Source organism: Ahaetulla prasina, chromosome 13, assembly GCF_028640845.1.
Source record: "Ahaetulla prasina isolate Xishuangbanna chromosome 13, ASM2864084v1, whole genome shotgun sequence".
NCBI classification, from domain to species: Eukaryota; Metazoa; Chordata; class Lepidosauria; order Squamata; family Colubridae; genus Ahaetulla; species Ahaetulla prasina.
In genome coordinates this window covers 2,429,489-2,454,686 of record NC_080551.1, presented here as the reverse complement: position 1 = coordinate 2,454,686, position 25,198 = coordinate 2,429,489, and the positions used below count along the sequence as shown (strand labels likewise).

General features: G+C 39.8%; 1 protein-coding gene across 6 annotated transcripts in view; it reads left to right on the top strand.

Moving 5' to 3' along the window:
• Positions 1-25,198, top strand: part of PIAS1 (protein inhibitor of activated STAT 1) — an 82,672-nt gene that overhangs the window by 36,289 nt on the left and 21,185 nt on the right. For 4 of the 6 annotated variants that reach the window (XM_058156093.1, XM_058156096.1, XM_058156094.1 and 1 more), the window contains exons 2-4: positions 2,443-2,887; positions 18,895-18,979; positions 24,611-24,658. In XM_058156093.1, coding sequence (XP_058012076.1) covers positions 2,443-2,887; positions 18,895-18,979; positions 24,611-24,658 — 578 coding nt within the window. Of the gene's footprint in view, positions 1-2,393; positions 2,888-18,894; positions 18,980-24,610; positions 24,659-25,198 lie in introns of all 6 variants that reach the window. The other 2 variants (XM_058156098.1, XM_058156099.1) reach the window with 2 other exon arrangements.

Here is a 25,198-nt window from a genome sequence, read left to right as displayed (position 1 = left end):
TTAGAGTTCATCTAGGTTCTAGACCAAATATGTGAAAACAACATATTTTAATGGAATATACTGCCATTTCTCCATTTTAAGTAACTCAGATTGTTTAACTTTAAATATGATGGCTTAAAAACATGATTGTCAATAGATGATTCAAAGGATAACAACTCTACTTTATCAGTGATTCCCCTTCCCCAAAGTTTACCTGCTATTTTCGGTCAGAGATTGTCCCACAGGGTCAGTTTGTCAAGGATTGAACTCATCTGGGCTTTGCACCCTTCTGTGCCGATATTACACCGAAACTGAGCATCTTCGAGAGATCTCAATTGTGAGATCCAGGGAGTTGCATAATAACTTTCTAATTGTGTCCATAGTGGGTTTTTTTCCTTTATCACTTGTATTCCGCAGAGAAGTTGGAAGTCAAAAGTGATTTCACTTAGTGGTAAAGCTAAAAATAAAAAAATTCTTTCATAATATGCTGACTGTAATTTGGATGAAGGAAATCTAGAGATATGCCTTCCCAGAACAATGTCTTAATATTTTATTAATCTTCTTAAAACAATTTAAAAGTTATTAAAGTAATGACACTTTGAAGAAAATTAAGGTGTCATTACTTCAATAGCTTTTAAATCACGAAATAAGGTTCCTTTTTACAGCATTTATATTTCAATAAACCCAGCAGATTTTTATCCATTTAAAAGAGAATAGGGCACAGGTTAATTTTTCTGTAGTTCTAGAAAAAAAATAGGCTGTTATAAATTTTTTGAAAAATTTAAAAACATGAAATAAAATAGTAAGAAAAAAGTAAAAAGAAACTTTTATAAATTAGCCCTCCATTAAATGGGTCCAGGTGTTCAGATTCCTCAGCATTGTAAGCAAAGACTTGGGAGTTCAAGCAGATGAAATGGTCCTCAAACTCTCGATTTGGTGAGTTACTCTTTAGGGAAGAGCATCACTCACCTCTGCTGCAGCTTCCTCTTTTTCCGATGGGCTGTCTAGACAGGATACAGCAGGCAATCTTGAGAGAAAATAAAGCGACATGTAAATTATTTAATGACATATGATATGGAAAACAATGGAATTGCAGTAGATCATTTCATTTCATTTCCTTACTTGGTTTCCCCTTTTCGTGTCTGTGACTTTCAAGTGGATTTTTGACTCCTGGTTGCCCCCCTGGACTAGTCCCTGTAATTTTCCTGGCAAGGTTTTTCAGAAGTGGCTTGCCATTGCTTGCTTCCTAGGGCTGAGAGTGAGGGACTGGCCCAAGGTCACTCAACTGGTTTCCTGCCTAAAGCAAGATTGCAAGTCACGGTCTCTACTACCTACAATCACTTTCACATTTCTATCTAACTGCAGAGACTGCATTTTTGTCTTCTGCTATCATTTAAGAACAGCTAATCTTCAGTTGATGATTGTAATTGAGCCCACAATTTGGGTCTTAAGTTGTGACAGTTATAAAGTGGGTTACCATGTGACTGCACCCAATTTTACAACTCTTTTTGTGGCAGTTGTAAAGCAAACGCCATGGGTGTTAAGCAAACTCATTGTTCACTTTGGGGCGATTTTTGCTGGAACCCGGAAGTAAACATCAGTTTCCAGCAGAAACATCATAAATTTTTGTCACATGACTTACAGGGTTCTGCAAACTGCCATAAATTCAGTGTGGTTGCCGAGCACCCAGAATGTGGTCATGTGACCACAGCGGCAGGGTAGACATCAGCACTTCGCATTCGGCTTATAAGTCTCATTTTCATGTTTCTTGTAATTTCAGACACTTGCTAAGCGGTCGGTTGTAAGATGATTGTATCTGATTGTCTTAATTGCTTTCTTGTCTTTTCTAATAAATCTTTAACCTAATTAATTTTGTTAACTTTCACGGAGGATATCCTAAGAGGATATTAAATGTTTTCTTATTCTGCCCTATGTACTCTGGAAATGATATGATTTGGGATGTAGTAATTTATTGCCAGATTCTAAGGCTCTTACTTCATATATTTTTGTTCCATATTGCTTGTTTGTGTAAGAGAAGCATCGGGGGTTTTGCTTAATTTTATTCTATAATTTTCCCGACACAATAGGCAGTGGTTGACAGGTTTTGGCAGAGTTGCAGGCATACCACTCATTTGATGTTGAAAGGACCCTCCTCTCAAACGTTGCCCATAATAACATGTATTATTTCTGAAATGTATTATGAGATCAAGAGAAAACATGCTCCTTAATCAAGTTCTGAACTCACAACTGGGAAGGGTTTTTTCCCCAATGCAGAACAACAACAGCCATAATAATAATGATAAGATGGTGATGATGATGATGATGATGAATGTATGTTCAGTGGAGCAAAGTTATGCTTTGCTTGATTATGATTCTCTTTCTAGGGTTAACGCTCTACTCTCTCATGTTCACAGACAGCTCTGATTGAATAACTGTTGTCTTGCCTTTTTGTTTGTCTTCAAGCAAATGGTGATGAGCCTCCGAGTCTCTGAGCTGCAGGTGCTTTTGGGTTACGCAGGAAGAAACAAGCACGGCCGCAAACACGAACTCCTTACTAAAGCACTTCATTTGCTCAAGGCTGGCTGCAGTCCTGCTGTCCAAATGAAAATCAAAGAACTTTACAGGAGGCGGTTCCCGCAAAAAATAATAACCTCTGCAGACTTGTCCATCCCAAGCGTCCACTCAACGTCCATGTCATCCCCCTTGTCATCCTCTACCATTCCACAACTTGCTTTCGATGGCCACCCAGCAACCTCGCCGTTACTTCCTGTTTCTCTCCTGGGACCTAAACATGAACTGGACCTGCCCCATCTGACCTCAGCACTCCACCCAGTCCATCCAGACATAAAGCTTCAGAAGCTGCCATTTTATGACTTGTTGGATGAACTGATAAAACCAACCAGTCTAGGTAAGGGAATAATATTGTCACTTTTATAAATGCAATCATTATATGCATGAGGATGTAAGTGATACACTTAAGGATCTCATACTTTTCTTCCTTGACAACTCCCAACGTACAGATTGAAAGCCTGTTATCTCCAGTTTGGATGGAACTATTTCTTGACTCTTAAAGATGGACTGGGGCCTGGGTGCTATATTTACAGTTATTGAAAGAAATTTAGGTGGAGTGAACATCGTATGAATACAAACAGATATGGCCAGAATATGTAATTGTAAACTGTCAAATTATTCTTCAGTAGGAAACAATTTGACTAGAGATTATTTTATTAAATAAGTTATTGGACCATCGTTACAGAATGCTTCTTACTAATGAAAAAAAGTCTAAGACTTAAAAATTTTAAACATGTACTTTGGAATTCCATAAATTTTTGGTTAACAATGTGGCACTCTTGTTTTGCTAACACAAGCAGTCAAAATGACAAAATTTTGAAAGACTTTGAATGCTTGAAATTTAATTTATTTTGCACTATGGGAATCACCAGTTCACCAGAATGCTTTATTAGTCATCTTGTTACACACACAAAATTTGGGTTAACTTACAGTTTCCAAAAATCTTTTGGGCTCAAAAAGGGTGGAAAATCTGTTTATGGAATATTTTCCTTAATGTGTTTTTTTCATAATTTTGAACTAATATGTAAAGATGCTGATTAAGAGATTTATATTACTTTTTCCTAAATGCATTAGACTAAAATTTGGTTGGAAACTATAGGGATTATAGTCCAGTGTGTCCAGAACCACAAGGCTGAGAAATGATGAATACTTTTATTTGTTGATTATGGTAGTCAATGAGCAGGCATATGAGAAACAGTACAGAAACGCTAGGTAGACAATGCAACAAATAAAATAGACCACAAATAATCAAACTAGAGCGTGTGAGGAATACAGAAGCTAACTAAAATATATTACTGGCCAGAGCCTAAAATCAAATAAAATTATTGATACCGTAGTGTAGCCATAAAATAAAATGAAATGTCACTTACAGTTGAGAGCATTTTTAGGCATACGTATTTAGCTGTAAACATAAAAAAGAGATGTTTGATCATTTAAAAGATTGCAAAATGAGACAATTGGCAATCTAGAAGATGCTAAAAGTTTTATAGATGGTCCAATGTGCCAAATGTGAGCTGAAGGCAGAATCACTTAGCTGCAGAACCAAATGTAGCTGTCAGGTAACATTTCAGGCATCTAACAGAAGAAGTAAGATATATAGTATAAACTTTGGGAGAGCTGAAATTAGGGTGAGACATTTGTTGTTATTATACATGTTCCATGTTTTGAAATGTCTGAGAGTCACCTGCCTTATATGAAGGAGTGCAACTTACTTATCCATTGTCCTGTGGCTTTTTGGGTCTCTCAGGAAGATTATATTGATGTGAAGCTTTTCAGATTCTGAAAGAATCTGCCTCTCTAATGTTGCAAATCATTAACCAATTTCATGTATATTTGTGTAATATTCAGCTCTCTATTTCCTTTTCAATTAGGAAGAGGAAATAAATTGAGCTTTTCAACCTCTAATGAATTCTGGTCAGAAGCACAGAGTAAGGTAATAATGTAATATTGCAAACTCCAAATAATTTCTGCCCAAGAGAACTTTCCAAAATCCTAACACAGCCTTTAATGGCTTTCTTGAAAGAGATTACTTACCAGCACTGCTTCAGATGAACAGTGCAGCACAAATGCACACTTGAAATGATGTTTCTTAAAAAACAGAAGTGCAGATAAATGTTTTTGAGAATTAACATGCCTTGGGGTATGTTAAAATGCAGTGGTACCATAGTTAATTGTTCAAGGCTAATTGTTAAATCCTGTTAATGTATTAGGTTAACTCAAAAGCATCTGTTGAAGTCTCTTTTGTGTTTGGAGTATGCTCACATTTTTTTAAATGTTTGTTCAGACTCTAAAGGGCTGATGCAAATTCCAGTTATTTGTGACTCTTCCTGTTTGGATGACGGCCAGCCCTGCTGAGTCTCTGGCTTTTTTCTTTTCTCTCTCAGGGCCCTAATAGACATTTGGGTTTGCACACTTACAATATTGCTATCGTTTTTTGAGGGCTTGTTGAAGAGAATCAGAACTGACTTTCTTCTCCTTGAGAAATAGATGTCCTCTTGCTGTTACTCTTGAGATACAGACGTTTTTGGCAGATGGAAATAAATTCATGGACGAGAATTTTTCTCTGAAACTATATGGTTGCAGTTGTTAAGGATTTGAGGGTTTTATTTTAAATGTGTTCTTAAGATCAGCAAAATAATTTTGTCAGTGTCTTAAGACCATGAGGAACAAGTTATATCTCTGGCTGATAATTTTGAATAAATTCTTATTTTATAAATTAAATGTACAGTGGGGACACACTTTTATTTTAATCTGAAATATTGAGCTTATTCTTCTGCAGTTTTTAATGCCTTTCAATACTGAAACATAAGATAATGCCTTATGAATAAAAAAATGGACAATTTCATCCTTTAGTATTGTAAAATGACATGGGATTAATTCCCTGCTAATCCTGGATTCAGATTTTTTCTATAATAATTTTCAGCATCAAATTGTCCTCTGTCCCCCCACTGAGCCAGCCTGAAATGAAAACTCAAAAGAAACCAAGTTCTAAGATATTATTTGAAGGGAGGATCAAAATGAAGGAATATAAAGTTGGTTTGTTTTGTGACTGCAAGATGGGCAGCATATAATGTATAAATATTTTATCAAGCTTAAAACAAATATGTTGTTGTCTCTGGAATCCCTTTTGCTGACATAGGGACTGAAATGAGGCTTGAAGTATTTGTTTATAGATAAGAGGCAGGAAATGGGAAGAAGAGATTTGTTGCATTTTAAGAGAAGATCTTAAATTACTAAAATAGTTTACACTTGTGATTAGGGGAAAATCATTTCTTTATATATTTCTTTTCTTTTTCTTTCTTTTCTTAGTCTTCTTTCTTTTCTATTCTTTCTTCTTTTCTTTTTTGCACCTTCTGTGAAACTTTATGCACCAAATTCAAATGTTTGGATTTGAGAAACCAAAGTAATTATAAAAATGCAATTCATTACAGGTGCATGTGCGCATAAACACACACACACACACACTTCAAGTATATGGGACATCAAAAACCAGGACAGCTGGATTGATATTGACAAATAATTTTGTGAAGCTGAAAAGGATATTTCATGTTAGATGAGAAAGCTAAGTAGACTCATGCTTTGGAGTCAGGTTTGGTTACCCTGGCTCAGCTCTTGCCTCCAAGATCAAAAAGGTTTTGCGTCCTGTTCTTTGCAGTTGAATATGTTTTGGAATGAAAAATCCAGATTCAAATCAGAAAACGTTGCATGCATAAAAGTTATAAGAAAGCTTACCAGGGATAGCCTGAAATACAATTGTAGGACAAAAGTGCATTGTTGATACTGCACTTATATAAACCTCCTAGTTGTGGGGGGGGGAGGGGGGAGCTGAACTGCATTTCATTCTACAACTCCCCTCCCCCAATTCTTCTCCTTCTCCTCCCCCCTCCCCCCATTTTTCCTCACACGGCCACCTGCTGGGAATGAGAAATCCCCTTTCTCAGAAGTCTGAATCATTTGCAACTGAAGGATTTAGGCTGAAAGCTGCAGGCTCTGGAGAGCTGGTGGAAATACCTTTAAGAGGCCTTCAGCTCCGAATGCTGCTGGGATGGGCTTTAGGGCAGAGGGACCCAATCCCTGGCATGCCGGAAACCAGGCCACGCAAACAAGCGAAGCCCCATCCACCAGATGCAGGCAGCATGCAAAACTACACCCCCTCCGGTCCGTGGATAAAACTTTCTCCATGGAACCGGTTCTTGGGGGCCACTGCCTTAGGGTGAATGGAAGGGGAATGCTTCTGACAGCATTCAATCCTGCTCTGAGTAAACGTATTGTTTTCTCTAGCCCAGGGGTGTCAAACTCAATTTCATTGAGAACCGCATCAGGGTTATGTCTGACCTCAGGGGCCTGGGGTGGGTGTGGCCAGGGTGGGTGTGGCCAGCTCAACATCACTTGTGTCAGGGGTGCCTGTGGTGGCCTGTTGGAAGAAATATCCATCTGGGTTCAGTTCCAAGTGGGGACAAAGACACTGGAAACATGGAGGCTGCTTGGAAAGATGGTTTAATGGTGGCCAGGATCACATGGCTTGAGTTCCTGAACAGAAAAGGGTTGAGATCCTATGTGCTCCCTGGTTTTATGCTTTTTCTGAGCTTTAAACTTTCTGGGGCACAGGAAGAGTATCCTGATTGGTTGTCAAACTCCCAGGTGGTCTAGGGGTCTTAGCTAATGTTGTAGGTTGTCTCTCAAGCTTGCTTGAGCCTTGCCATGTGGTAAGATTCTGTTGCTAGATGGGTAGGGGCTAATCCTATCTTTGTCATGTAGACAATGGACTGGCTCAGGCCTTAATGGCCCATTGACAAAGGTGGGGGGAGTTGCTTTGACTTTAAAACATGTTTCTCCATTTCTCATCCAGGGAAATATATTCTGCCTTTTAAATATTTTCTAAAATATTTCATTCTTCTAGGAGGGGGGTGGGTGCTAAATTCCTACAATCCCTACTTTTTTTTTTTTTCCAAACGTGAGTTTTGAAACATGCTCTTGGCAAAAATTAAAATTGATCAAATCAGTGGGTGCTTTTAATTTTCCTGATGCAAAGGAAGCCATTGATAGAGACAACAGAAAAAAGATTCCTTCAGTGGCTCCCAAAAGCTTTCAACCATGAAGGTCTAGCAGCCAGGGGAAAAGTTCTGGTAAGAATTTTACAGTATCCAATTTTCTATGCCAATTAATTTCAGCTGTTAGATATCACTTTCTGAGAGCTTCCAGTCAGGTCAAGCAAGCACACATCCCAAAATTTTCACAGCCATGGTTTTCCTTTAAATTACAGGCTGCCCATTTCCAAGGGTTGGTTACTGAACCTGCCCTAGCTCTTACTTTAGTCTATCCAAGATTTTTTCCAGTCCAAATTGAGGTTAATCAGTGTGCAATCCAGGCTTTTTCCTTTCTTTTTTTTTTTTAAAATTACACACAATGAGCCCTGGGACTTCTACTCATGAGACCACCAGTGCAACATATCTTGCTTTACTGGGCAACTGGGCAGCATCATTTGTGAGTCATAGTCAGGGCTTGGGTTTTGGATATCACTTTTTCTGCTATCTCTTCAAGTAAGGGAATTGCCTGAGGGGGATGCCCCTCCCCCATGGAATTAGCAGGGAGATCTGACTCCTTGGGCTTTTAGTGCCACAGAGCAAAATCAACCTAGAAGTCTTGTGTGGAGGTAAGAGAAGGGAATAGTTTCAGTCTAATTCTGAATGGTGTGTCTCTGTGTGTATGCAGCTACTTTTACAATACAGGCAATACAAACATTTTGGACATATTTCCCTCCCACCAGACAAAAATCTAAGGTGTTCAGAACTTGCTGTGGTAGCCACTCAAATACAATCCTTACATGAATACTTTAGACTGATTACAATATAAAGGAGACAAGACAGAAAACCTTACAATGAATTTTCCACCCTCCCCCATAGTCTTTCCAGTTGTCTTCTGGGGATTGAAGAGAGTCTTTTAGTCTTTACTTGTACATCTCAGGGTCCTTTCTTTCATGTCTGCTGGGTGGCATGCTTGTTGGTCAGTCAGGTTTGGAAAGGTCTGCTCCATTCTGGTTGCTGTGATGACTTTCAGTGGGGGCTGGATTCAAATTCAATTCCTGGTTCCAACAAATGGAAGGTCTCCTCTGGGGGCAGCATCTGGAACCATGTGCTCTGCTTCCAGTTGCAGAGTCATCTTTTCAGGGCTGAAAGACATTAGAATAGGATCTCCTCCCCACTTTTGTGGGTAATCTTCTCAGGAAAGGCATTGTAACAGGATTAAAGGGGTGGGTGGGTGGGTAGATATCTTGCAGGCAGAGTTTGAAAAGATACAACACATCAATATTGCAGTTACTAAAAGGTAATGCAGTTTCAACAAAATGGAGACACAACTGATGAAAAAGAAAAAAAACTGGATTCACATGCTTCAGGAAGGTAAAATCTTTTAAACACACAGTAAATGCAAGACTGAATTTTTTTTTCTCTTGTAAGTGAACTTAAAACGTTTCCTCATAAACTAGAGTTGTTACTTTAAGATAAGAGAGAGAAAGAGAAAAAAAACAGAAATAAAAAATTCTCTGTACCCTATTCCCGGTGGCCACACGAAAACAGGGTAAAGGCTCTTTCTTTCCTTTTTCTCTCTCTCTCTTTTCCCTATTTTCATTGTTTCAACCTTTTGTTTTTGTTTTTCCCTAACAATTTAAAATTCTTGTCTCTAGAGATCAAATACATTTTACAGTTACAATTACCTCAAGGGCCCACAAAGACAGACATACACACATAAAAAACAAGGAGGACAAAGAGAGGAAAACAAAACTCTGAGATTTACACACACACTGATCATTCCCGCCATAAATCTCAGTTAAATTAGGGAAGGCACAAATCTTAACAGACAGACCACGTGGTTCCATAGAAGACAAAGAAACAGACAGACAAACAAACAAAACAAACAAAAACCCAAACATTCCTATTTATATATTTCCCTTTTCTTTTAAGTACCTTTATTTAGCCAAATTTGTTTCCTATTCTCATCTCTTAGCACAGTCCATTTATTACACAATTTCCTCAATTTCTTTTTTCGCATACCAGGCAAAACTGGCAGCCTGCGGGCATCCAGGGCCCCAAGCAGGTCTCCTAGGGGATTTCCCGCCACCCTCGAGCTACTGCTTCCCATGTTTCCCTCTCCGATGTGAGGTTTTATTTTTCACTTTGGCTTAGCCGGGTGGACCCTCCTACAGTTTTCAGAAAAAAAAGTTCTGGGAAGGACTTCGACTCCCTTCTGTCGAAGTATGGGCCCCTTCCTGTTAAGGGAGCTTCGTTTTGGATCAAAAAGGTGATCCCAGAGGACCTACTGCCCCTCCAGCAGGTACGAGCACCTCCTCAACACTGCTTCCTGCTTTGCTTTTTCGCATACCAGACAAAACTGGCAGCCTGCGGACATCCAGGGCCCCAAGCAGATCTCCTCCTTTTTTCTTTACTCTCTTAATTGCTTCATTCACACTTACTTTCCTCTCGCTCGGTTTCTGTTCCCAATAAACACAAAGTTCCACGTTTGGCTTCCCCCCCTTGCTTTCTCTAGCCTACTGGTCACGGCTCGGTGGAGCTAGCAGTAGGCAGAGGTGCGGCTAGAGGTTGCTCAAAGAGGTGGAATCAGATTGTTTCCTCAGGTGGAATCCCACACACACACTTCCTCCTTCCCTAACAGAAGGTCTTGTGCTCTGGCAAAACCCCCATGCTCTCCAGACTTTTGGTCTTTCTGCGGTTAGGAAATGCACAGAGGAAGCAAGATCCAGCTATGATTGGGAGAAGGGCTCTCTCATTCACACACATGCAGGCATACACATATTTCCCATGCTTTTCCATGCTTTAAAATTAAAATTTAGAGGTACTCACCTTCTTTCCAAGCAGCCTTTGAGCTGAACACTCAAAACCCGTTTAAAACCTAGTTCCAAATGGCCAAGGTCCAGAAAAACTTACCCACAGACTCAATGGGTCTGCTGCTAGCAAGGGAGGCTTACCTGGGTCAGGTCCATTGGTTAGGTTAGCTTGGAGTCCCATCTGTGGGTGCCAATTGTTGGAAGAAATATCCATCTGGGTTCAGTTCCAAGTGGGGACAAAGACACTGGAAACATGGAGGCTGCTTGGAAAGATGGTTTAATGGTGGTCAGGATCACATGGCTTGAGTTCCTGAACAGAAAAGGGCTGAGATCCTGTGTGCTCCCTGGTTTTATGCTTTTTCTGAGCTTTGAACTTTCTGGGGCACAGGAAGAGTATCCTGATTGGTTGTCAAACTCCCAGGTGGTCTAGGGGTCTTAGCTAATGTTGTAGGTTGTCTCTCAAGCTTGCTTGAGCCTTGCCATGTGGTAAGATTCTGTTGCTAGATGGGTAGGGGCTAATCCTATCTTTGTCATGTAGACAATGGACTGGCTCAGGCCTTAATGGCCCATTGACAAAGGTGGGGGGAGTTGCTTTGACTTTAAAACATGTTTCTCCATTTCTCATCCAGGGAAATATATTCTGCCTTTTAAATATTTTCTAAAATATTTCATTCTTCTAGGAGGGCGGTGGGTGCTAAATTCCTACAGGCCCAAGCGCTCCTAAGCTCCATTTTCAGCTGCAGTGGTCTCCTCTGGGGCAGCATCTGGAACCATGTGCTCTGCTTCCAGTTGCAGAGTCATCTTTTCAGGGCTGAAAGACATTAGAATAGGATCTCCTCCCCACTTTTGTGGGTAATCTTCTCAGGAAAGGCATTGTAACAGGATTAAAGGGGGGGGGGGTTAGATATCTTGCAGGCAGAGTTTGAAAAGATACAACACATCAATATTGCAGTTACTAAAAGGTAATGCAGTTTCAACAAAATGGAGACACAACTGATGAAAAAGAAAAAAAACTGGATTCACATGCTTCAGGAAGGTAAAATCTTTTAAACACACAGTAAATGCAAGACTGAATTTTTTTTTCTCTTGTAAGTGAACTTAAAACGTTTCCTCATAAACTAGAGTTGTTACTTTAAGATAAGAGAGAGAAGGAGAAAAAAAACAGAAATAAAAAATTCTCTGTACCCTATTCCCGGTGGCCACACGAAAACAGGGCAAAGGCTCTTTCTTTCCTTTTTCTCTCTCTCTCTTTTCCCATTTTCATTGCTTCAACCTTTTGTTTTTGTTTTTCCCTAACAATTTAAAATTCTTGTCTCTAGAGATCAAATAGATTTAACAGTAACAATTACCTCAACGGCACACATAGTCAGACATACACATATAAAAACAAGGAGGACAAAGAGGAAAACAAAACTGAGATTTACACACACACTGATCATTCCCGCCATAAATCTCAGTTAAATTAGGGAAGGCACAAATCTTAACAGACAGACCACGTGGTTCCATAGAAGACAGAGAAAGAGACAAACAAACAAACAAACAAAACAAAAACCCAAACATTCCTATTTATATATTTCCCTTTTCTTTTAAGTACCTTTATTTAGCCAAATTTGTTTCCTATTCTCATCTCTTAGCACAGTCCATTTATTACACAATTTCCTCAATTTCTTTTTTTGCATACCAGGCAAAACTGGCAGCCTGCGGGCATCCAGGGCCCCAAGCAGGTCTCCTAGGGGATTTCCCGCCACCCTCGAGCTACTGCTTCCCATGTTTCCCTCTCCGATGTGAGGTTTTATTTTTCACTTTGGCTTAGCCGGGTGGACCCTCCTACAGTTTTCAGAAAAAAAAGTTCTGGGAAGGACTTCGACTCCCTTCTGTCGAAGTATGGGCCCCTTTCTGTTAAGGGAGCTTCGTTTTGGATCAAAAAGGTGATCCCAGAGGACCTACTGCCCCTCCAGCAGGTACGAGCACCTCCTCAACACTGCTTCCTGCTTTGCTTTTTCGCATACCAGGCAAAACTGGCAGCCTGCGGACATCCAGGGCCCCAAGCAGATCTCCTGCTTTTTTCTTTACTCTCTTAATTGCTTCATTCACACTTACTTTCCTCTTGCTCGGCTTCCGTTCCCAATAAACACAAAGTTCCACGTTTGGCTTCCCCCCCTTGCTTTCTCTAGCCTACTGGTCACGGCTCGGTGGAGCTAGCAGTAGGCAGAGGTGCGGCTAGAGGTTGCTCAAAGAGGTGGAATCAGATTGTTTCCTCAGGTGGAATCCCACACACACACTTCCTCCTTCCCTAACAGAAGGTCCTGTGCTCTGGCAAAACCCCCATGCTCTCCAGACTTTTGGTCTTTCTGCGGTTAGGAAATGCACAGAGGAAGCAAGATCCAGCTGTGATTGGGAGAAGGGCTCTCTCATTCACACACATGCAGGCATACACATATTTCCCATGCTTTTCCATGCTTAAAATTAAAATTTAGAGGTACTCACCTTCTTTCCAAGCAGTCTTTGAGCTCAACACTCAAAACCCCTTTAAAACCTAGTTCCAAATGGCCAAGGTCCAGGAAAACTTACCCACAGACTCAATGGGTCTGCTGCTAGCAAGGGAGGCTTACCTGGGCCAGGTCCATTGGTTAGGTTAGCTTGGAGTCCCATCTGTGGGTGCCAATTGTTGGAAGAAATATCCATCTGGGTTCAGTTCCAAGTGGGGACAAAGACACTGGAAACATGGAGGCTGCTTGGAAAGATGGTTTAATGGTGGTCAGGATCACATGGCTTGAGTTCCTGAACAGAAAAGGGCTGAGATCCTGTGTGCTCCCTGGTTTTATGCTTTTTCTGAGCTTTGAACTTTCTGGGGCACAGGAAGAGTATCCTGATTGGTTGTCAAACTCCCAGGTGGTCTAGGGGTCTTAGCTAATGTTGTAGGTTGTCTCTCAAGCTTGCTTGAGCCTTGCCATGTGGTAAGATTCTGTTGCTAGATGGGTAGGGGCTAATCCTATCTTTGTCATGTAGACAATGGACTGGCTCAGGCCTTAATGGCCCATTGACAAAGGTGGGGGGAGTTGCTTTGACTTTAAAACATGTTTCTCCATTTCTCATCCAGGGAAATATATTCTGCCTTTTAAATATTTTCTAAAATATTTCATTCTTCTAGGAGAGGGGTGGGTGCTAAATTCCTACAGGCCCAAGCGCTCCTAAGCTCCATTTTCAGCTGCAGTGGTCTCCTGCGAGGCTCTGCCAGCGAAACTGGAGGCACTGCAGGCCAGTCCTTCAATGTTTCCAGGGCGGCACCACAGGCCAGATCTAAGCACCCTGTGGGCCAAATCCAGCCCCTGGGCCTTGAGTTTGACACCCCTGCTCTAACCAGTCCATGCTTTGAGACCCACTAAAATCCATGACCTGTTATTTGAAATGCAAAGAGTGTTTAGTTGTATTAAACTATAAACAATTGGCAAACATTTAATGTATTAGGCAAATTGTAGCTTTCCTTAACCTATGTAGCAATTTACTAGGAGAATTTAAAAAATAAACATTTCCAAAAGTGTAATTTCCAGAAATGTAAAAAATTTAGTTGAAAGGACTTGTTGCTTGCTTCCCTATTAAATATCCAGAAATATAGTAATGCTAGAGTGACTTGTTTGCATGAGGTCTCTTTTAATGTTCAATATCTTGAATTTTAGAACTAAAATTCAAATTAGACCTAAGCTTGTAGTTTGTACTCTGGCAGAGGGTTTTCACTTTCTTTTGTTATGAGATTACTTATTCTTACCTTTATGGAACTGCATAGATTTCTTTCCCCCAGTTTCTCTGCTATTTCTCTCCTGGTTCACTCTAAGAGTCTAAAGGAACCAGCCAGAAAGGAATATATTACCAGAGGAGGAGAATTTCAGTGATATATTTAGCCTCTGAGGGGAGGGAGGGGGGGGAAGGATGGGTCATTGAATGCTTGTTTTAACTGAAGGTAATGGAACTGTTAATATATCTGTAAATTACTGTAAGAGGATACTTGGGTTGTTTGCTCTCAAAGTTTATCTTATATGCAGATTGCAAACATTGGTCTCTACAGTTTTAATTGCATCTCTTAATCATAAACTGCTCTAATCGTAACTGTATATGTTTTATAAAAATATCCACAAGCCTCTCATAAATACAGGAGACATATATATTTGTCTTTATCACAAGAGTTTGTTTTAATGCCTCCAAAACAGAGCCCACAGCAGCTGTGCTCAATCTGCGGCCCCGGAAGCTAGTAATGCAGCCCCATAAGAACCCCCATATAAAGGAAGTTAATTATATACATTAACTATATTATATGTTTTATATGTGGCCCAAGACCATTCCTCTTCATTTTTTAAGGTGGCCCAGGCAAGCCAAAGATTTGGACACACTTGGCCCAGCAGGGGTGGTGCTGGCCCGCCAGCAGAGAGAGGTTAACTTTTTCAGACTGGTTAAAGGTGCAGATTTTCTGTCATATGTACTTTACAGGATAATTACTTTCTCTTTTATTATATTTGACTTGTCTCCCAACAACTCAGCATGCTTACTTTCTCTAAAGGCAGAAACCTCCCAAATAATCTGCAGTGTTAAACAATATGCCCCCCCACAAGGATTTCTCATGCATTTTTCAAAGAGGAATGGTTTCGGTACAGTAACCAAGTCCTGACTAGCTTCCACATTTGATCTATAATAATTTTTAGTGATACGTTTGTCTTACTTTCCTTTTCCGATTAAAATCAGAATACTTTTTTTTTGTTCTTGCTTCTTTCAAATAACGCAGTTTGTTAACCTAGCTTGGCTGAAATTCTGCTGCTTCACAAGCAGTATGCTGGGCTTAGAAACATGATGAGTTTTGCAAATCTTAGAAGAAACTTCTTTCTATCTACCTTCTTTGTGGAAGCTATCAGAGCAAGAGAAAGTATATGCTGAGCTCCTCTTTATTGCATTTCAATTAAAATATCCTCTTATTAGTTGGTAGAACATAATCCCCTTTGGCTCTGCTAATTCTTCCTTGTTTTGTTCTACAAGCATTTGTTTTATGTTATGAGAAGAGATAATTTGTATTTAATGACTCACATTTAATCAAATGACTTGAGACTTTAGGATGTAAATCAGATCTTTGTGAATGAGTTTCTACACTCTCAGTCATGCAGGAAATGTATTCTGCCTTTTAAATATTTTCTAAAATATTTCATTCTTCTAGGAGGGCGGTGGGTGCTAAATTCCTACAGGCCCAAGCGCTCCTAAGCTCCATTTTCAGCTGCAGTGGTCTCCTGCGAGGCTCTGCCAGCGAAACTGGAGGCACTGCAGGCCAGTCCTTCAATGTTTCCAGGGCGGCACCACAGGCCAAATCCAGCCCCTGGGCCTTGAGTTTGACACCCCTGCTCTAACCAGTCCATGCTTTGAGACCCACTAAAATCCATGACCTGTTATTTGAAATGCAAAGAGTGTTTAGTTGTATTAAACTATAAACAATTGGCAAACATTTAATGTATTAGGCAAATTGTAGCTTTCCTTAACCTATGTAGCAATTTACTAGGAGAATTTAAAAAATAAACATTTCCAAAAGTGTAATTTCCAGAAATGTAAAAAATTTAGTTGAAAGGACTTGTTGCTTGCTTCCCTATTAAATATCCAGAAATATAGTAATGCTAGAGTGACTTGTTTGCATGAGGTCTCTTTTAATGTTCAATATCTTGAATTTTAGAACTAAAATTCAAATTAGACCTAAGCTTGTAGTTTGTACTCTGGCAGAGGGTTTTCACTTTCTTTTGTTATGAGATTACTTATTCTTACCTTTATGGAACTGCATAGATTTCTTTCCCCCAGTTTCTCTGCTATTTCTCTCCTGGTTCACTCTAAGAGTCTAAAGGGAACCAGCCAGAAAGGAATGGCCATGGCTTTATGATAGGTACTTAAAATACAGAGACTTACTTGGCCATAAATTTTTTTGAAATTATCCTTAATGCTATGAGATATGGTTGATAACCATGTGTTTCCCAAGTATTCCTAAATCCCGCATCCATTTTGCAGGAGCAAGTTCTCTGTCCTTGAATGAGAAGGAATTGAGTGGCAAAAAAGCTTGCTATACTATAGTTTGGGATAAATTAAGAAGCTTCCATATGTCTGCATTTTTCCATGACTGTGCTCAACTTCATTGCAATCACAAGGGCAGACTAAAATCTAAATAGAGAATCCTTGTCTTCCTAGATTATTGATGTGGTTATGAGGGACAAATGGAAATTAACACATTTCACTTGTCTTTGTAGAAGTTAACAGAGGGCTCTCCTTGTTGAGTATTATAAGTCTGATAAAGGTAGCAAGTGTTACTGGCTATTACTAGTGATCATAACTTAGCAGTACTGGTGGTATTCTACAAACTGTGTATATTCAGTTAATAGAGTGCAGCAAAGATGGAGATCAAGCCGTGTTAGAAAATTATGGTAAGATTCAGTAGTGCTTTCTTGGATTAATGTAATATCTCTTACCTTAATAAATGTCCCGTAATGTAACTGTATAAAGCAAAAATGCTTCCTCGTTTTATTGTACTGTGAAATACTCCAGCAAATAGCGATTTTGCCATACAATTTATCTTGAGTTATTGCAATAAGCTGTTAATTATTTAGCATTGGCCAATTTGCAAGGAAAGATTGAAAGTGCTCTCAGTGAATAAACAGAATTGAGGAGCACTGGAACTGGGTTGGGGAGCTTGCTTGGGATAGGACGCTGCATGCTCACCCAGGACTATGTGAAAACATTTCTGAATGGTTAACTGGATTTCTTTTTCCAATTCAGAAAGGAATATATTACCAGAGGAGGAGAATTTCAGTGATATATTTAGCCTCTGAGGGGAGGGAGGGGGGGGAAGGATGGGTCATTGAATGCTTGTTTTAACTGAAGGTAATGGAACTGTTAATATATCTGTAAATTACTGTAAGAGGATACTTGGGTTGTTTGCTCTCAAAGTTTATCTTATATGCAGATTGCAAACATTGGTCTCTACAGTTTTAATTGCATCTCTTAATCATAAACTGCTCTAATCGTAACTGTATATGTTTTATAAAAATATCCACAAGCCTCTCATAAATACAGGAGACATATATATTTGTCTTTATCACAAGAGTTTGTTTTAATGCCTCCAAAACAGAGCCCACAGCAGCTGTGCTCAATCTGCGGCCCCGGAAGCTAGTAATGCAGCCCCATAAGAACCCCCATATAAAGGAAGTTAATTATATACATTAACTATATTATATGTTTTATATGTGGCCCAAGACCATTCCTCTTCATTTTTTAAGGTGGCCCAGGCAAGCCAAAGATTTGGACACACTTGGCCCAGCAGAGTGGTGCTGGCCCGCCAGCAGAGAGAGGTTAACTTTTTCAGACTGGTTAAAGGTGCAGATTTTCTGTCATATGTACTTTACAGGATAATTACTTTCTCTTTTATTATATTTGACTTGTCTCCCAACAACTCAGCATGCTTACTTTCTCTAAAGGCAGAAACCTCCCAAATAATCTGCAGTGTTAAACAATATGCCCCCCCACAAGGATTTCTCATGCATTTTTCAAAGAGGAATGGTTTCGGTACAGTAACCAAGTCCTGACTAGCTTCCACATTTGATCTATAATAATTTTTAGTGATACGTTTGTCTTACTTTCCTTTTCCGATTAAATTCAGAATACTTTTTTTTTGTTCTTGCTTCTTTCAAATAACGCAGTTTGTTAACCTAGCTTGGCTGAAATTCTGCTGCTTCACAAGCTGTATGCTGGGCTTAGAAACATGATGAGTTTTGCAAATCTTAGAAGAAACTTCTTTCTATCTACCTTCTTCGTGGAAGCTATCAGAGCAAGAGAAAGTATATGCTGAGCTCCTCTTTATTGCATTTCAATTAAAATATCCTCTTATTAGTTGGTAGAACATAATCCCCTTTGGCTCTGCTAATTCTTCCTTGTTTTGTTCTACAAGCATTTGTTTTATGTTATGAGAAGAGATAATTTGTATTTAATGACTCACATTTAATCAAATGACTTGAGACTTTAGGATGTAAATCAGATCTTTGTGAATGAGTTTCTACACTCTCAGTCATGCAGGAAATGTATACAGCGCAATAATAAGCCACACGTTGAAGTTTAATGCTTAAAATACAGATTCTCCCTCACAATTACTCCGAACTCTATTGTCAATCAGGACATTTTACTTTGTGTTCTTCATCAGTCTTTTTTTTTTTTATGGCTCAGTGTGTCAGGTTTTAGTCCAGTTATATTTTCTGTTTCTAAAATAATTTTTGAAATCAACTACCTTTTTTCCCAAGGTAAGTCTATATCCTGTGAGAAATATCAACCCCTAGGAGAGTGTTTCCCAGCACAATCTTAAAGCTGCCATGGTTGGAAACACTGCCCTAGGAGATAACCTAAGGGTGGGGGTGATGCTAAATTTCCTGAAACGATGGTGGAATTGTCTATCTAAAGAAAAATAATCATGTTCACTTAATCTCCTCTTGCCTTCTCTTTAGCATCAGATAATAGCCAGAGGTTTCGGGAAACCTGCTTTGCATTTGCCCTGACTCCACAGCAAGTGCAACAGATCAGCAGTTCCATGTAAGTGGTCATCCCACCATTTTAGTGCAATGCTTCTGATTTCCAAAATGCGATGAACTTTTTAAGAGGTGTGTTTATAATTGTGGGGCTGGACTTTTTTCAGGTTTTAACATTCCTAATGAGGCTGAGGTGGCCTTGGGGTATGATAGAGGTGCATTGTGAAGCTTTAATATTTAACGTGGCTTTGTGGAATGAGCAAAGGAATAGAGATGTGGAGATGGAGCTAGAATATGCATAGGCATCATTCTGATATGACGGGAATCTGGGGAATAAGTTAATTTGAATTGAATAAGTTCTGAATTGTTGGAAATTTGAAGTTAACAGGAGCCCTTTCTGAGGATGTGTTCCTGAGCCTAAGCTGAAGAATACGAAGAAATTGTTGCAGAACACTCCATTTGGAAAGGAAGCCATTCATAATAGAGTTCTTTTGGGCGCAGAGGATGAGCTTAGCCCAGCTGCTGATAAATAGGAACAGACTAAGCATTCAGGTCCCTTGGAAGTAAAAAGATTTTTTTTTAAATTTGAATTTATATCCCGCCCTTCTCTGAAGACTCAGGGCGGCTTACACTATGTCAAGCAATAGTCTTCATCCATTTGTATATTATATACAAAGTCAACTTTATTGCCCCCAACAATCTGGGTCCTCATTTTACCTACCTTATAAAGGGTGGAAGGCTGAGTCAACCTTGGGCCTGGTGGGGCTTGAACTTGCAGTAATTGCAAGCAGCTGTGTTAATAGCAGACAGACTTAGTCTGCTGAGCCACCAGAGGCCACCAGATTAAGAAATACATGTCAGAATAACTGAATAGCAGAGTTGGGAAGGGACATTGGAGGTCTTCTAGTCCAACCTCCTGCTCAGGCAGGAAACCCTGTAGCATTTCAGAGCAGTGACTGCTTAGTCTCTTCTTAAAAAGTTCCAGTATTGGAGCAACCACAACTTCTGGCATGGAGCACTCATGCCACTGATTAATTGTTCTGTCAGGAAATTTCACCTTAGTTCTAGGTTGGATCTCTCCTTAATTAGTTTCCATCCATTGCTTCTTGTCCTGCCTTCAGGTGCTTTGGAGAATAGTTGGAGCCCCTCTTCTGTGCTCTTTGATGCCCCTTAGATATTGGAAGACTGCTATCGTGTCACCTCTAGTCCTTCTTTTCATTAAACTGGACATACCCAGTTCCGGCAACCGTTCTTTATGTTTTGGCCTCCAGTCCCCTAATCATCTTTGTTGCACTTCTCTGCACTCTTTCTCAACATCTATCATTGTATCATGTCATTTCTAACTAAACTATATCTTGAAGAGAGGAAAGAGGAAAAGAAAAAGTCACTGCATCAGCCACCATTGGCTCTGTAAGACACTGTTGCACACCGAATCACTCTTTACTCTTGTATGGTCACACCTATAACATGAATGTTCTTGGCTCTTAAATTGATCCTTTCTTTTTGTGAAAATCAGATGTAGGGGTTTGTTTGCCTGTAAAGTTTGCTATAGGCATGGCTTCATTAGCTTCAAAGTCCTGTAGCAATTTATACCTTCCCTTGGTGTCAGCCTTCAGTTTCACCTGGCTTTGTGGCTGGCCCCACTGACTAAAACATATTCAGTCTCAGTAGAGAACGGTGGTTTTATAGCTTTCTTTCTGCTGGACTAACTGGTCTACCATAATAGAAGAACAAGTCCTAGTGCAGGGGTCTCCAACCTTGGCAACTTTAAGACTTGTGGACGTCAGCTTCACTGGCTGAAGAATTCTGGGAGTTGAAGTCCACAAGTCTTAAAGTTGCCAAGGTAGGAGGCCCCTGTCCTAGTGTATAGATTTGCCATTTGATCCTGTTTGTGTCCAGTTAGTTCAGAGTTGCTCCTGGTTGAAAGTTTAAACTTCAGATCAGCACCAGATAGTTCCACAAGGGAGACCTCTCTTGCCTTGTAGCTTCTTTCTTAGCATCATGACCTGGCAGCTTTGTATCATCTCACTTCCCCTCTGACTCTGGCATCCCCTTCTCAGTGATTGGGTCCCTGTGCTAGAGCTCTGTGAATGCCATAACTGTGGATCATTTTTCACGTGCTACATGTTACCGCTACTTCTTCTGCAGCCTTAGCTTCGACATCCTCGATAAGGCTGGCTTGAAATTAAAGAGAAGGACTACAGGTAGTCCTCGACTTGAAATTTAGTGACCATCCAAAGTTACAACGGCACTGTAAAAAGAGACTTTATGACCGTTTTTTACAATTACAAACTTTGAAACATCCCCATGATCATGTGATCAAAATTCAGATGCTTGGCAGCTGGTTCACATGACCATTGCGGTGTCCTGAGGTCATGTGATCACCTTTTGCAACCTTTTGACAAGCAATGGGGCTTTAATGGGGAAGCCAGATTTACTTAACAAACAGGTAACTAACTTATCAATTGCAGTGATTCACTTAACATCTGTGGCAAGAAGGGTCGTAAAACGGGGCAAAACTCACTTTAAAAATGTTTCACTTAACCACAGGACTACTGTACTGTGGAAGGGCCTGTTCTTGTCTACAGTCCAGCCTCTTACATTTTGCTTGGAGAATGTAAGCATATTCTTTAAGTCATTTTTTGTCAACCTTGGTCACTTGAAGATGTATGGACGTCCGTTCCCAGAATTCCCCAGCCAGCATGTTTGATCTGTTTTAGATCAAAGCATATCAGTGTGATTTATACTGGGTTTTCTGTTGAACCACAGTTTATAAGAAGTGCCTTTTTAAAAAAAAAAAATGTAGGTAGTCTTATTTTGGATGTTAGCTGTTGAATAGTTTCTCTCCATCACTTTGATTGGGGCTTGAATCAATCTGCATAGTTCAAACACATGTCCAATGATCAACAATTCTTTCTTATTTATATTTTTTTCTGTTATAAAGGGATATGTTTCTTATCAATAACATAACATAACATAACATCAGAGTTGGAAGGGACCTTGGAGGCCTTCTAGTCCAACCCCCTGCCCAGGCAGGAAACCCTACACCATCTCAGTCAGATGGTTATCCAACATTTTCTTAAAAATTTCCAGTGTTGGAGCATTCACAACTTCTGAAGGCAAGTTGTTCCACTTATTAATTGTTCTAACTGTCAGGAAATTTCTCCTTAACTAAGTTGCTTCTTTCCTTGATCAGTTTCCACCCATTGCTTCTTGTTCTACCCTCAGGTGCTTTGGAGAACAGCCCGACTCCCACTTCTCTGTGGCAGCCCCTGAGATATTGGAACACTGCTATCATGTCTCCCCTGGTCCTTCTTTTTGTTAAACTAGACATACCCAGTTCCTGCAACCGTTCTTCATATGTTTTATCCTCCAGTCCCCTAATCATCTTTGTTGCTCTTCTCTGCACTCTTTCTAGAGTCTCAACATCTTTTTTACATCGTGGCGACCAAAACTGGATGCAATATTCCAAGTGTGGCCTTACCAATAATCTCATTGTTCTTTAAATAATCATAGGTCTGGTCTTTATACATTTTGCTCCATTATCAAAAATGGTTTTTTTCAGATTTATTTCTTACACAAGCAACAAATGGTCTGAAATTCTCTTCCCCCAGTGCTTTATCTGATAGAAATGGCAAAAATACTGTAGCATCCTTCAACCAAGAAATTACAGATACTTGTTTTCTCCATTTGACTCAGGGATCAGCGTATCAGAGAGCATAATAGATTTTCTTAGCCACTTATCTCACTGCTATGCTTCATTTTCTAGATTTTCCATGCTGGTTACATATTTTGTATACATATTTACATATTTTGTATATCATTTTTGAGGATATTTCAACATAAACACATAAAGCAGCACTGGTTGGCTGTTTTTTTAGTTGCAGTTTTGAATTGTATGGCCAGTTCTCTTTGTTTCAGTCTAGTTTGTTTTGTATTTCAGTGGTCTAGTTCCTGTGCTAGAATTCAGTGCAGTTTCTCCATTTACATTGTTTCATGAACTTTATAGCTCAGTTGGTTTTTCAGAAAATTCTCAGATCCTTGGGGAATGCTCTCTGAAAAGTCTAGGTTCAAACTTTGATCCTTTCAACAATGAATCTCCCACCTTACTCGTTACTGAAAAACTTCCATCAACAAATCCCACTCAGTTACCCCTTTAGGGCTACATAAGCAACACATAGTAAATTAGAATCCAAATCTGGTGAGTACAGTACATTCTTAACATGCATCGCCATTGCTTCTTTTATTAGACTCTTTGCAGACTTCCTTGACACTGCAATCTGCCCTTTGTAGCTTCTGTCAAGATCAACAAAGAAATCTTTATTTTTAAACTTTGGAGCAGTTGATTCTCTATCCAAGTAAACTGAATTTTTGCCAGCATCCTTGATGATTCTGTCTGTAAGATTTTTCCCCCTTTTTTTTTCTGAGGATGCAGTCATTTCCCACTCTCTGGGCTCCACCATTTTCTCAAGTCTTTTCTGTAGCTGCCCGTTTCTCATTCTCTTGAGAGAGAGAGTTTTTGGTTAGTTACGCCACTGTTTGCATCTTGAAGCCACTCTACAGCTTTTGATTCTTGCTAGATAAAATGCTCTGATCTGCTTTTGCAGAGTAAATAGGGTTTCTCTTTAGATTTCAAAATAGAGGTTTCTGCTTGCTCAGTTAATTTCTCTGTTCCCATTTGAGATTCCTGCTCATGGATTTTGGATCGGATTTTGGTACATTAAAATTTTAGAGCAGACACAGCAAAAAGGAAAGCAACCGTAACTTTGTCTGGCAATTCATGTCATTATTTTTAAGTAGCCTCCTCAGATCAAGTTTTTGGCTCATGTGATATGAGATTCTTGCATTCTTAAAGAGTGCATTCTTTCCGTAAGATGCACTGTAGAACCCGTGTTCTTTTCGTGATAAATTCTCTTTAATTTGGTTGAAATCTCTGTTGCTATGCACAAGCACACAGCTACTCGAGTATTGCGCATCTAGAGATACGTGCACCGCTTCTGATTTTGGGTGTTCTAAGCTCCTAGTTCCTCATCTCCAGAGAGTCTTTGTGCTTCCATAATCCAGTGGTTTTCATAAATATGGTAGGCCCATTCTTCCCAACCTGGCATTTGAAGATATAACGTATGGGCCACATTGCCTCATGCTGCCTCATCTTTTCTCCTTGTAGATGCTTGCCAAGGGCTGATACAACAACCAGACCAAAAAGCCTTTGCTGTCTGAGTGGCATTTTTACATTTGCTTTGCCACTCCTGCCCTTTATTTTTGTAACCTTTCCTCTTAGTTATCTAGTAGATCACAAGTCTGGGCCACTTACGCCACAAGTGCAATCCAAACTCTATCTTACCCCAAGTGTGGGTAACAAATGCAGGCTGTTTGCAAGTCAGTGTACCCACACTCAGCTGCTAACTGGGAGGCACATGACTGCCCTGACCCCCATGGTCAGTGTATGCGCATTTTCATAATTTAAAATGATGCCAGAACCATATGAATGCTATTTGTCAATGTATTCTGTTCAGAAAGTGGGAAGGGGCTTGAAGAAGGAGGATGCAGCCTGGAGCTGATACCATGTGCCATTTGCAGTGGATTTCAACATAGTTTGCTGTTGGAATATTCTGTTTCAAGCTTTCCGTGTTTAGATTCTGTAATGGATTATTTTAACGAACTGTATTTAATCAGTGTCTGATGTCCTTTTTAGGGATATTTCTGGAACCAAATGTGATTTCACTGTGCAGGTCCAGTTAAGGTAATTTCTTTTCCTATAATCCAATTGCAATATGGTGTTTCCCTTCTTTTTTACATTCTGTGCCAAATATTGTGTCTACAACCGGCTTAAATGATGCAAACTGATAGTGAATATGCATATAAATGTTCCCCTACGTAATTTTATTCAGTTCCCTTTATCTTTTTCTCTTCTGCCCTATAGTATAAGCCAGTCCTCCCACATTTAGATATTTAGTCCAGTGGATCTAACAGACACCAAAGTGCATAACAGCAAATAAAGCTCCATTCCTTCACCGGTTGCTTTCACACTTAGCTCCAGCAGAGAAACTGGGGTTTTCCCTGATTAATCTGCTACTGGAGGGCTCCATAGGCTGTCTCTACCTTCAAGAAGAGGATGTAGGAGCCATTGACAAGTCCTTGATGATGTTTAGTGGCTATTTTTAAATGAGCAGTTGTAGTGGTGGGTTTTTTTCTGTAAGCTTAATAATTTGCATAGGAATTTTGATGTTTAAATCCATACTGAAGTTTCAAGCTCAGCACAAAAGAAGATTGTTAAGTGCAG